The sequence below is a fragment of the Triticum aestivum genome, chromosome 2D, assembly GCF_018294505.1.
Source record: "Triticum aestivum cultivar Chinese Spring chromosome 2D, IWGSC CS RefSeq v2.1, whole genome shotgun sequence".
Lineage (NCBI taxonomy): Eukaryota > Viridiplantae > Streptophyta > Magnoliopsida > Poales > Poaceae > Triticum > Triticum aestivum.
Window position 1 is genome coordinate 631,090,928 of NC_057799.1, and position 13,974 is coordinate 631,104,901.

At 47.4% G+C, this 13,974-nt stretch overlaps 1 protein-coding gene across 2 annotated transcripts; it reads left to right on the top strand.

Moving 5' to 3' along the window:
* Nucleotides 1-7,784: 7,784 nt before the first annotated feature.
* On the top strand, nt 7,785-10,955 carry LOC123055160 (pentatricopeptide repeat-containing protein At4g01990, mitochondrial). 2 transcript variants are annotated; one of them, XM_044479128.1, is made up of 3 exons: nt 7,785-8,336; nt 9,394-10,636; nt 10,719-10,955. In XM_044479128.1, the coding sequence occupies exons 1-2, from the start codon at nt 7,893-7,895 to the stop codon at nt 10,630-10,632; spliced, it is 1,683 nt and encodes a 560-aa protein (XP_044335063.1). In that variant the 5' UTR covers nt 7,785-7,892; the 3' UTR covers nt 10,633-10,636; nt 10,719-10,955. The 2 variants fall into 2 exon arrangements, with proteins under 2 accessions (XP_044335063.1, XP_044335062.1); XM_044479127.1 differs by having other exon boundaries at nt 9,394-10,955.
* The last annotated feature ends 3,019 nt before the right edge of the window (nt 10,956-13,974 follow it).

Here is a 13,974-nt window from a genome sequence, read left to right on the forward strand (position 1 = left end):
TTTGTGTGAATGCCACCTGTTCAGTGTCTAATTACCATATATGTGAATTATGCATTGCCATCTTGTTGCAAGACATTATATATGTGAATTATACAATGCTATCTTGTTGCAAAGGCATTATATATGTGAATTATGCAATGCCATGCTGTTTAGCCAATCATCATGTATGTGAATTATATCATGCTATCATTTTTTTGTATTACGTGTTCCATTTGTCGACAACGTTTGTATATTCAACTACTCTTCCTGTGCATCAGCCATTTGAAGCGGTGATGGAAGTATCTGGAGTGAAAACAAGGTATTCAGAGCAGACAATGCTACCTGCTGAAGCAGACATCTTGCTGGCTACAGAGAGCTCCTCAGAGGAGGATTCAGAGACTGATGACCAGTCCTATTTCCCCCCTGAGGTCTATGCTCAAACTTGGCAGGGTTATATTACCCATGTCATGCATGTTGTCTTGCATTGCTTAGTTTTTACATCATATATAGATTGCCATCTGCTTACTTGCTTACTATATAAATCATATATTTGAATTATATCATGCCATCATGTTTACATAGTACATACACATCATCTATCTGAATTATGGCATGGCAACCCATTTAATAAAGACATCATATAGTTATATCATCTCATCCTGTTTAGTGTTTACAGTCATCATATTTAGAATTATGGCATTCTATCCATGAATGTATGTGAATTATGGCATGCCAACCTATTTAATAAACACATTATATAGTTATGTCATGTCATCCTGTTTACATAGTCTCATATTTTGAACTATGTCTTTCCATCTTTTTTAGTTAGCCATCATAATGTGAAATTGTGTCATGCTATCCTGTTTAGTTAGCCATCATATATGTGAAATTGTGTCATGCTATCCTGTTTGGTTAGACAACATAAATATGAATTATTTCATGCCCTCTTTTATTCCCCACTATCCATTGCACCTGTCTATCATACAATGTCTATACTTTCAATTACTTTTCTTGTTTATCAGCCATTTGAATTGGAGAGCGTGATGGCAGTATCTAAGGGAGTAACAACACGGTCTTCAGAAAAGATAGTGCTACCAGTTGATGCAGATAGAACCACGGTTGTACTTGCCCAAGGACCAGATCCACCACACATAACCCAGACTCTCGCAGATTGTACCCCTACCCAGTTGGACAGAGAACCAGCTACACCCCTTTTAACCCCAACCCCGGCAGATAGTAACCCAGTTCCAGTTGACACAGCACCGTCTCCACCACAGAGCACCCAAACACGAGCGGTTAGTAAGGGAACTGCAGTGCCCAAAGCACGAGGACCACCACTCCGAATCCCAACTCAACGCTTAAAGGAGAAGAAGATTTGTTCTCAGGTCAGGTTCTGTAGCTATGGTTCATACTCCTTTGCTCTTGCATTACTGTATTTACTCATACCAACTATTTTCAAATTTGAAGGATGGAATTGAAACTCCAATGGCGCAACAGGTATGTTTTAAACCTGTTTCTTTAACTGGTTTGCTGTTGTAACCTGCTCTATGTTGATTTCAGTTTCAATTGAATAAACAGTTATGTTCTCATGTCATGCACATTACAAGTGTTGTTATTGCTCTATAGTTACCCACACTTATATTCTGTCTATTCTGCTTTGTCTTGAACAAATATTATTTGAACTGTGTCTCTATCTTGATTTGGCAACAAAAACTAGAATGATATAGACCATAAAGTGACCATGGCACATAGATATATGTTTGTTTCATGCTGTTATCCTGTCCACTTTACTACTGAACTCATTTACCAAAATGAGTTTCATATACAACATGGTAAACATGTGATGTGTCTGCTTGTTTCTCTTTTAGAATGCGGACAAAATATTGGAGAACAGTACCGCGTTATCCAATGGTAAAGGAAGTAATGCAGATAAGGTTCAAGATAGTGAGACATCCCTGTTGGTCTCCAAGAAAGCTGATAAAAACTATCTTGACGACAGTGAGGGAACCCAAAAGTCCTGTCTTGATGTAGTGTTCGAGTTACTGGCCACTACTGCTGGCACAAGCTCTTCGAACTCGCTGCCTGAATCAGTTCGTCTTCTTGAGTCTCAACTTCAAGTTGAAAGACATCGATCAGATGTGCTGCGACAGGAAGCTGAAGGACTGAGGAAGTCCCTGCAGAATTCAGATGCATATTTTCTGGTGCAACAGCAAGCGCTGGAGGATTTAAGCGCCAAACAAGAGAAAGTTAATAAGCTTGCTAAGCATCTTGCCAGCATTATGGGTACCCAGGATATTGTTTCTTGAGATCTTCTGAAGTGGTTTCAGTTCTGGATTTGTTTTGCTGCGGCGTTTATTTGCGCTGGTCGCCAACTTTGACAACCAGTGTATATGATATGCTGCTTTGTTCCCTATATTTGCACTGGTGGCGAACTTTGATGCCCAGTGGATGTAATATGTGTAACAGCCGTGATAGCCTAGCATAAGTTGCTTGCTTATTTATTTCCTTGTTGTCTTGTTTATTTGTTTGCTTGTAGTCAGTGCAGTTCTTTTTAAAACTAGGCCACAATAACCATGGGCTAATATTTACTGTAGTGACACTGGGCCTCCTACGGGCCGTAGAAACAGTGGGCCTTCTACGGGCCGTAGAAACAGTAGGCCTTCTACGGGCCGTAGAAACAATGGGCCTTCTACGGGCCGTAGAAACAATGGGCCTTCTACGGGCCGTATCATCAATGGGCCTTATACGGGCCGTATGACCATAACGGGCCATCGTTAATAGGCCGTATTTGATAACGCTATGAAAACGGCCCAACGTATTAACGGACCACAAACGGGCCGATGTAACCACGGGCTGAATTTGGCCCACAAGCAGAAAATGACAGTAACGGGCCGTAAGTAAACGAATGCTGGAAATGAGCCCAAGAATAAATGGGCTCTGAGAAGGCCGAAAGATAACATTTGCTGGAAACGGCCCAACTGAATAACGGGCCCTTAATGGGTATAAAGTGATATACTGTTCATTACGGGCCAGTTTCACCACGGGCCGTTAGTGGGTGTAAAGTGATACACTGTTCATTGCGGGCCAGTTTCACCATGGGCCGTTAATAGGCCAAGAGTTACATAGGGCCTCATATGGGCCGAAAGACATCATGGGCCATACATGGGCCAGATGTGAAAACGGGCTGGAATCATATTGGATGACCCAGATGACGCTACTGGGCCTAATTCGGATAGGGCGTAACGGGCCTTGGGTTAGCGGGCTGTAAATGGGCTATATGCGAACAGGCCGTTAACAGGCTTTCCATGGGCCGGCCCGCCACCTTTTGACCAAGTCAAACGGGCCGGCCTTTTCACACGAATGGGCCTCCGTTGGGCCGTGCCACGTGTCGACGTATCATAGGCGCCTTCTGTCCAATGAGTGGATGACATCTGTCCCAACAGTGAGCCGACACGTGTTTCCTCCAGCCAATGATGATTTTACACGCGGAAAATCCCCATTGGTCGGGGCTGTTAACGGGTTATCGGATCCAAAACCCGACCCGATAGCTTAACGGCGTTCCGTTACGGTGGATGCCACGTGTCGGTCACCCTTGACGAAAGCAGTTCTGTGACACACGATTTAACGTCATGGAAGTGGACACTTCCGTGATGATAATTTTGGTAATGTCATCGAACACTTCTACGACAGCACAGGTATGACTAGCTTGATTATGTCATAAATTTGTCATGGATGTACATGCATGACAAAAAACGCGACCTACTGTGACAAACACGTATCATCACGGAAGTGTATTTTTTTGTAGTGCATACTAGTGACACTATGTTTGTCTATGTATTCACACATGTACTCCCTCCGTCTAGGTGTGTAAGTCATCTTACGAAAACCAAATATTCCCAAAACACTTAGGCGCGGTGCATTAAATTCTACCTCGTTTCTTGTTTCTTGACATATCAACCAATAAGAGATGTGGGGTGTGCATGCTTTTAATGACTTGAGACTACCAAACACGACATGCAGTGGTTAGTTCATTGCATGCAATGCTATTAATTAGCAAATGAACATTAAGTACTCTCGTTTTTCCCTCCTCCTTGGTCACGGTGCACAACCTAAAATGACTTACTCACCTAGACAGAGGGAGTACTAAGTTTTCGGTTAATACAATTCTAGCATGAATAATAAACATTTATCATGATATAAGGAAATATAAATGACAACTTTATTATTGCCTCTAGGGCATATTTCCTTCATTCCCCGCATCCAATTTAACCCGGGCCTGAAAGAAATTCCGAGAGAAATCTTGTGATGTGATGTCTACTACACAACCTTCTTCTTGTAGACGTTGTTGGGCCTCCAAGTGCAGAGGTTTGTAGGACAGTAGCAAATTTCCCTCAAGTAGATGACCTAAGGTTTATCAATCCGTGGGAGGCATAGGATGAAGATGGTCTCTCTCAAGCAACCCTGCAACCAAATAACAAAGAGTCTCTTGTGTCCCCAACACACCCAATACAATGGTAAATTGCATAGGTGCACTAGTTCGGCGAAGAGATGGTGATACAAGTGCAATATGGATGATAGATATAGGTATTTGTAATATGAAATTATAAAAGCAGCAAGGTAGCAAGTGGTAAAAGTGAGCGTAAAAGGTATTGCAATGCTTCGAAACAAGGCCTAGGGTTCATACTTTCATTAGTGCAAGTTCTCTCAACAATAATAACATAATTGAATCATATAACTATCCCTCAACATGCAACAAAGAGTCACTCCAAAGTCACTAATAGCGGAGAACAAACGAAGAGATTATGGTAGGGTACAAAACCACCTCAAAGTTATTCTTTCTGCTCGATCTATTCAAGAGTCCGTAGTAAAATAACACGAAGCTATTCTTTCCGTTCAATCTATCATAGAGTTCATACTAGAATAACACCTTAAGACACAAATCAACCAAAACCCTAATGTCACATAGATACTCCATTGTCACCTCAAGTATCAGTGGGCATGATTATACGATATGCATCACACAATCTCAGATTCATCTATTCAACCAACACAAAGTACTTCAAAGAGTGCCCCAAAGTTTCTACCGGAGAGTCAAGACGAAAACGTGTGCCAACCCCTATGCATAGGTTCATGGGCGGAACCCGCAAGTTGATCACCAAAACATACATCAAGTGGATCACGTGATATCCCATTGTCACCACAGATAAGCACGGCAAGGCATACATCAAGTGTTCTCAAATCCTTAAAGACTCGATCCGATAAGATAACTTCAAAGGGAAAACTTAATCCATTACAAGAGAGTAGAGGGGGGAGAAACATCATAAGATCCAACTATAGTAGCAAAGCTCGCGATACATCAGGATCGTGCCGAATCAAGAACACGAGAGAGAGAGAGAGAGAGAGAGAGAGAGAGAGAGAGAGAGAGATCAAACACATAGCTACTGGTACATACCCTCAGCCCCGAGGGTGAACTACTCCCTCCTCGTCATGGAGAGCGCCGGGATGATGAAGATGGCCACCGGTGAGGGATCCCCCCTCCGGCAGGGTGCCGGAACAGGGTCCCGAGAGGTTTTTGGTGGCTACAGAGGCTTGCAGCGGAGGAACTCCCGATCTATTGTTGTTCCCGATGTTTTTAGGGTATATGGACTTATATAGGCAAAAGAAGTCAGTCAGGGGAGCCACGAGGGGCCCACGAGACAGGGGGCGTGCCCAGTAGGGGGGGCGTGCCCACCCTCGTGGCCACCTCGAAGCTTCCTTGACTTCAACTCCAAGTCTCCTGGATCACGTTCGTTCCAAATATCACGCTCCCGAAGGTTTCATTCCGTTTGGACTCCGTTTGATATTCCTTTTCTTCGAAACACTAAATAGGCAAGAAAACAACAATATGGGTTGGGCCTCCGGTTAATAGGTTAGTCCCAAAAATAATATAAAAGTGTATAATAAAGCCCGTAAACATCCAAAACAGATAATATAATAGCATGAATGCTTTATAAATTATAGATACGTTGGAGACGTATCATGATGCTGGTACAACATATATGAATTCTCCCACTTTACTTGCAAGCATTTTTTAGCAGCCCCATGAAACCATCTAGGAGATTATGGATCTGAATCCAGATGTCTATATGAATAGTTGAATTGAGCTCAGCTTCGTGTACTCATCGCAGGGTGCAAGAATGACACAAAAAACTATACGTCCACAGGTCGCTGTCCATAACCTCCTCTCGGTCACCGAGACATGAGAATGGCATCATGTGCAGATTTTCATCCAAAGATCTGATTTAACCTCTTGAGCAAGATCCCGAGCAGATTGCATATTCTTATAGAGCCAGAATTCACTATACTCCATGCATGTCCGTGTTGGCCCGAGCGATGGCCATCAAACGAGTAGCCTTAGTCAGGTTTTGATCCTCCTTTTCCACGACATCATCTAGAGATCGTCCTCCGTCAAACCCAACTCCATCATTGCATCTAGATCGAATTGTTCCTTCACCACAGAAGTCGAAGATTTTGCCGCCATGCCTCCCCCGCCCGAGAAGAGATAACTGTTCATGGGCTTTGAAGAAACCCTAACTCTCATATCTCCGAGGAAACCCACCAAGGCCGGGAAGCGCTGCAAAGAGCGCCCCTGGGACGGCCCGGTCGAAATCCAAGCGGCTAGAGGGAGGAAGGGATTGGAGGTCTCAATGCGAGCGAGAGAAAGAGGAAACCCTAACAAGAGGGAACCGGGCAACACATGTTGCAGACAGTCGCCAACACCCTTGCACCCTATCACTTGAGCCATGTCATGCTGCGGATTCTTTTTAACAAGTTTATTATATCATTGGGCTACACTATTAATTAATCCAATCCAATACAATTATTGGGCTACACTATCAACATTTTCTGTTCTGGAAAAATCTCAAAAAAAAGTTCTAAAAACGCGTCGGCTAAAAAGATCCGCCGCCGCCAGATCTGACGATATCCAATGACCCAACCTCGTCCTCACTATTGCAACAAAAGGCAGTGTTGAAGAACTTTTACAACAGAGATTATGTTGCATGAAAATATTTACAACAGAGGTTGTGTCGCAGATTTTTTTTCCAGCTTTGCGACATAGATGATGTCGCAGAAAAGGCTTTTGCAATATGGATGATGTTGCGGATTTTTTTTATAATGAAAGATGTTGCACCAGCAGCACTAGTGCCATTGTCGTCTTCGTTTTTCAACTTTGCCGTTGTTGCCGAAATTTGTCAGCATGCGGCCGCACGACATGTCGGTTATGCGCGGCTTCCGTGGCGCGAGGCCGAGCCGGAGGTGTCGCGACGCTGGTCCTGCACCCGCTTCGTTGCCGGCGATGGAAACCTCCTGCCGGGCTTGCGCCGCGGCGGAGACGGCAAGGGGGATGCGTGTCGTCTGCCAGGGAAGGCTGTGTCGTTCTCTCAGTCCCTACTGGGTTCATTGGACGAGGCTCTTCCCTGCTAGTACCTCGGCGCGACGGCCACCGCTCGGGTTCGGACACCCTAGTTGCTCCACCATGATCTGGGAGGCCAACGCCGACGGAGTTACCTTCTAGTCGATCTACAACATACCATTTGTTGCGGTTTGCTTTCTGAAACAGGTGATCAGTTGCAGAAATGGGAGTAGCTACACAAACACATCAGTGACCAACGTTTCACGAAGATAAGGATGAAGGAGAGATGTGGTGTGCGGGCCTAATCAAGACGCGTGGCAAGCGTAGGACGCGGTGGACGTAAAAAAAAAAAAGATCGATCGGTTGCACACGAGCTTTTCCAAACAAAAAATCCCCATTTCTTTTGCGACCGCACGGCGGCACGGGTTCACAACAAACCGGCGCCCGGTGCTTCATCGTCGCCGGCTCCACCCGTCCTCTCTCAGAGTCGGAACCCCCAAAAGGCCAAAACCCTAAACCCATGGCGGCGCTCACCCCCTCCGCCGGCGCCCGCCTCCTCCGCCGCCTCCTCTCCACCGCCGCCGAGGTGGCACGGGAGGCGCCGGCCCCCGCCGCGAAGAACACGAAGAAGGCGGCGGCACGCCCCGTCAGGAAGCGGGCGGCGCGCGCCGTCGCCCCCCAGGACGCGAAGGAGGCGGCAGAGGCGGCGCCGGATGCGGAGGGCGCGAAGAAGGCGGCAGAGGCGGCGCCGGATGCGGAGGGCGCGAAGAAGGCGGCGGCGGCGGGGACCAAGGACTCGCGCCCGCTGTACCGGCGACTGTCGGCGCTGGGGAACGCCGGGGAGGGGAGCGTCTCCGCGGTGATGAACAAGTGGCTGCGGGAGGGCCGGGAGACGCGCTCCGTGGATCTCGAGCGCTACGTCAAGGAGCTCCGCAAGTACAAGCGCCATTCCCAGGCCCTCGAGGTACGAATGACTATATCCCCCTCACCTTTGACGCCCCAGCACGCTCTGTCGCCTTCTCTGCTTGTTGGTTAATGGTGCTCTGCTTAGGACCGGATTGGTACCAGAAAGATGGTTTTTTGCAGTGTTTTTCTGCGATGTGCTCAATTAATTTAGAACGGAGTGAGTAGATGAAGTGATTCGGCTTTGCCTCCTCCAGCTGATTTATGATTAGATTGTGCGAATGGAATAGAAGTAATCTTTGTGAAATCTTAGCTTTGCGCGGTTCATTCGGCGCCCTTGGATGCAAGGATTTTCCGGATTCATGATGGAACTATACTGTTTCCTCTGAAATTGACTTTCAAAAGCAGAGCTCTGTATTACGGGTATGTTTGGTTGATGCCTCAATGCAGATTTTTCGCCAACGAATCCTGTGCCCTCACTTGGTCAATTGTTTTTAGGAAATTGTGAGGGGAATGGGTGGGCACTCATAGACATCCCAAACTTTTGCAACGAGCCAAGCAAGAATTGAAATATGAATGGGCTGCCAGAGGTTTGGCAGCGCTAATGTGGGCACCAACCAAACACAGCCTACATATGTACACCCCAGAAATAATTTTGCAGGCTATATTAGCAAATGCTTTAGCAGCATTGATAACCTCTTTTCTTAGCGGTAATAGAAATATTTTGATAGAGCTTTTAAACATCCTTCGAACTAGATTCTATGAGCATTTCTGCAGCACATCACACCACAGAAGCGTCAAACCAGTCTGCTGAGTGCTGACCCTTTGAATGCTTGTTCTGTTTCAGTGTTTTCTGATGTGTGTATAAAATAATATGTTATCAAGCAGAGTAGGGAGGAGATTTGATATGTTCAATGTTCCATATTTCAATATCTGTAATAGTATGTTATCACAACTATGTGCACAGCACAGTTGTCTTCAAGGCCAGAAAAAATTTACTTGTAGTATGGCTGGAGTTCTCAACTCATCTTCTTTCATACCTTCTGTTTGTACTTCTGCCATTGGTGTTTAATTACGTCTGTTGTACTTATGCAAGGATTTGTCTTTTCTTGTGGCAGTTGATGGATTGGATGGTTCATACAAAGGGTATGAACATGTCGTACACTAACCATGCAATACGTTTGGATCTCATCTACAAAGTGCGTGGCATCGAGGCAGCTGAAAAATATTTCGATGGCCTTCCTGATCCAGCCAAGAACCATCGAACCTATGGTGCACTTCTGAACTGTTATTGCTCATCGAAGAAGGAAGAGAAAGCAACAGACCTTTACCGCAAGATGGATGAGCTTGGAATCTCATCCAGCACTCTGCCCATCAACAATCTCATGTCCCTATACATGAAGTTAGGCCAGCATAAGAAGGTTTGTAGCCTGTTTGAGGAGATGAAGGAGAAGAATGTTAAACCGGATAACCTGACGTGCTGCATTCTGATGACCAGCTGTGCGGCATTGAACAAGATAGATGACGTTGAACAAGTTCTAAAAGAAATGGAAGAAAAGGGTGGGGTTCTAGGGTGGTCTGCATACAGCACACTGGCTTCCATCTACCAGAGCGCTGGTTTGGTTGAAAAAGCAGAGTCTGCTCTGAAGAAACTTGAGGGCCTTGTTCAAGATCGTGATGGCAGACAGCCTTTTGACTTTCTCATGAGTCTGTATGCTTCCGTAGGCAATCTGAGCGAGGTCAAGAGGGTGTGGGGCGTGGTTAAGGACACTTTCCCAAAAGTGACTAACACGAGCTACTTCAGCATGCTGCAGGCTCTTCTTAAGCTCAATGACGCCGATTACATGAAGCAGGTCTTTGAGGAATGGGAGTCTAATCATGAGTGCTACGACGTGAAGCTGACTAATGTGATGACTCGAGCCCACCTGAAGAATGGCATGGCCAAGGAAGCAGAACAGTTGTGGGAGAAGGCCAAGGAAATGGGTGCATGTTTTGACTCTAAAACATGCGAGTTGTTTCTCGATCACTACATGGGGACAGGGGACATGAAATCAGCGCTGAACTGGGTGGAGAATGTGACGAAGCTCCCCAAGAAAGCAGGGAAGCTGGATCCTGATAAGATCCCGAAGTTCTCCAAGTACTTTGAAGAGCAGAAGGATGTGCAAGGCGCTGAGAGGTTCTGCAACTGCCTGAGGGCGCTCGGGTGCATGGACGGCAAAGCATACGAGTCCCTCCTGCGGACCTATCTGGCGGCCGGCGAGACGAGCCGCTCCCTCCGGCAGCAGATCAAAGACGACAAAATTGAGATCTGCTACGACATTGGGAAGCTGCTGAAGAGGTTGGGCGAGGGACGATGAAATGGTACCTGTTTCTGCCCCTAGCTTACGTCGGTGGTTTCTTCCGATTCCTTCCATGAACGAATAACAGAAAGCAGATATTTTAGGTGAGAAGTGTTGCCGGCCCTTGTTCTGGCTCATCGGCGTTTGGTGCTTTTGCAAGAAGAAGCAGAACTAGGCCGGAGCAAAGATTTTTTACTCTAGCACAACTTGTAATCTGAGGAGGGTTTTCTCCTACATTTTTTTCTTTTTTGCCTTTTCGCCTTTCTTCTGTATGTATTGGCTGTTTCAGACATCGAGTACTGGAGCAAGGATGCTACTACTACAGGATCGTTTCTTATTCTGTTTCTGCGTGCAGTCAGTTTCCATGCTCGTGCCAGACTTTGTGAGCAGCAGATGAAAACTGCAAACAACAACCAGATAACAAGACTGTACTAGCAATGTTCATTCATAGTAAAAACATGTCTGAAAACCAAGGGAATATACCCTCCCTTACTTCGACCTCCATTGGGTGCAACAATGAAATCTGAAAGAAACACATTGACTCCGGTTCTTCATATAACCCGATTCAGTTCTTATGTTCTTCTTATGCTCAAGATCGGCACCGGAGCGGCCAAGGGTCTTGCTTTCCTGCAGGAGGCAGCAACAGTCGAGCTTTTGCAATGTATGAGATGAAGTTGGTGTTACTGTCGTCGGTTGCTTCCCAGCATCAGGTCCAGCCCTCTCCTCTACGTGGAGGTTGAGAGTTGCACAATGTATGAACTGAAGAGAGCAAATAATTCAGAAACAAAGCAGCACATCCATTACAGCCTGACAACACAGACAAACGCGTCAGATTGTGATCTTATACACACCATCGTGTCGCGTTCGCGTCACGACCCACAGCCACGCAGTGCAGCTAGCGAGGTCGAGACCACAACAAAATCGACAGTGCGGTACCTGTTGCCAGGTAACAATGGTGAAACCTTTGCAGTCCCAGCTGCCACTCTTGCTCACGGCACAAATCAAACAAGCAAGCTTCACAAAAAGGATCAAGTCACTCCCTGTCTCCATCTAGTTCGTAACCAGCGTGCCACATCCTAGACGCCTACTCTGGTCCCTCGGCTACCTGGCCCTGCACCCTCCGCAGGTCCAGCCCCAGCCCCAGCGCCCCCTTCTCCTCGCCCCACCACGACCTGCCTCAGCATCGCCATCGTTGTTGACGACGAATAAGGGGTTCGGAGCTCGGGCAACCGCTGCTCGGACGGGTCCTTGCATGCCTCCAGGACCAGCTTCTTGTAGTCCAGGCACCGGCACAGTGTTTGGAGCTCGGGCAACCGCTGCTCGGACGTCAGCATAGGGTGTGCCTGCATTGCACAAGGATACACCATTAATGGACATAAGCTACTGCTGATTTTCGATCGCCTCGCATTTTTCACTGAGGATGAGCCAATACTCTCTTGTATGGTGTGCAACTATTAGTCTGCAGCTAGGTTCCATGTGAAGTAACCATCAGGTGACCATGGTTGTGTGACGATCACAACTTCATGATGCCACCAAAATGCCATTCCTAGATTGCAAGATCATTTCTTTCACTTGTCTAATAATTACCTTCAAATGGCAAATAGAAATAGGCAAACAAATAAATAACAGTAACAATTAGCTTGATCAGCTTTCCCACAGGCACAGAAAAGGCAACACCCACTGAACCTTGTAACCTATAACCATGATCACAATACTGAACTGGCAAGCATCAGACAAGTTGTGTGATCGTGATAACTAGTAATAACTATCAAGGGAAGGAGGTAACTCGGATGCAACGGAAAGTTTACCACCTGACACTGTCGGTGACGATAATAACGACGGTGGGAAGTTGTAGTATATGTGTGACTGTAGCGGCAACGAATCACACACCCTCTCAACCTGGGATGTGTCGATCGACGTCCCATGTGAAACAACCTGCCATGACCGACGAGCTTCCCGAATGAAACAGGAGCAGGTGCCTCCCCACTGCACCCATGAGAGCATGGTTAATAGTATAGCCAGCTACTGGCTATAAGCCAGTGCCATGTCATCTACAGCCCATCTTATAGCCAACATGTATAATAGTACATCAAAAGAGTGTACTACTTTTTTATTATGTGGCCCACCTTTCATTCTCACAAAGTGCCTAGGAGCACGTGCTAGAGCTGGCTCTTCACGAAGAGCCCGCTTACCTTCTCTCTCCTCTTCTCTTTCCTCCAACTAAGCAGAAATATACTAGTTTATTCCTTATAGCCCGCTGACTCAGCTCTATTATACTTGCTCTGAGGGTGAACCCAGAATTCATAGAGATTGTCTTCTCCTCCATCTGAAAGCCGGCGGAATTCCCGCCATCCTTTCGCCAAACGGTGTAAATACGAGGAGATGTGTCAGGTTTAGGCACGAACATCAAAGTGGTGCCTTGGCCTGCCTAGGCAATGGCCAAACCGACACCGAAATCTATGACATAGGATGGTTGCTCGGCCATGGAGAACTCCATCCTCCGGATGTCAAGCACGGGCATTTTCTCATTCGATTACGAAACCCAGTAGAAGCAGCCATGGGCGTAATAGCGCGACAAATACGTTGTTCTGGATAACACGAAGCCAGGTAACATCTCGTTCCAAGTCCGTGATGGAACGGTTCGCCATTGCCCTGTGCCGGAAGAGAAGACGAAGGTCACCGGCTTAGATTGGAGCAGCAGCGTACAGACCACTCTGAATGACGTCTCCTCCGTGGCAGCCGCTGCCTCCTCGTCGCCACAGGAAGGGGCGAGGAAGGAGTCGGCGAAGCATGGCCCTTCAATCAGGAGTGCGGCCACAAGCGAAGGGACTAGGTCATCGGGGATCGGGGGAAGCAGGAGATACTGCCGGTGCAAGGGATCGCACACCACCATCTCCTTGACGACGGCTCCGAGCCTCTCAGCGGCGTCGTGACGACTGGGTCTGTCGAGGAGGACGCGGCCGTCGCGGACTTCCCGTACGGACCAGTCCGACGCAGGGGCGGGGAGGAAGGCGAAGGAGAAGTCGGCAGCGCTGGCCGCCGGCGCGAAGGGGTGAGGCGGGACGGCGGATTTGAAGCGGCGCCGGTGATGCCGCGGGTCGAGGAAGCCGAGGAGGGGCGGGGGATGGATCTTGCGGAAGCGCCGGAGGACGGAGCGGTCGGCGACGAGGCGACGGAAGGAGACGTAGGCGCTGAAGGCGCGGATGAGGTCTTCTGGGGTTGGAAGGCGGAGGAGGATCTCCACCAGGAGCTCGTCGGGGATGGCCGGCAAGGCCATCTTCCCGCGGCGGCGGCGGCCTATGTGCAAGTGTTGGGAAAACAAGCGACGTTACCTAGGAAAGTGCATGGATGAATCCGGAT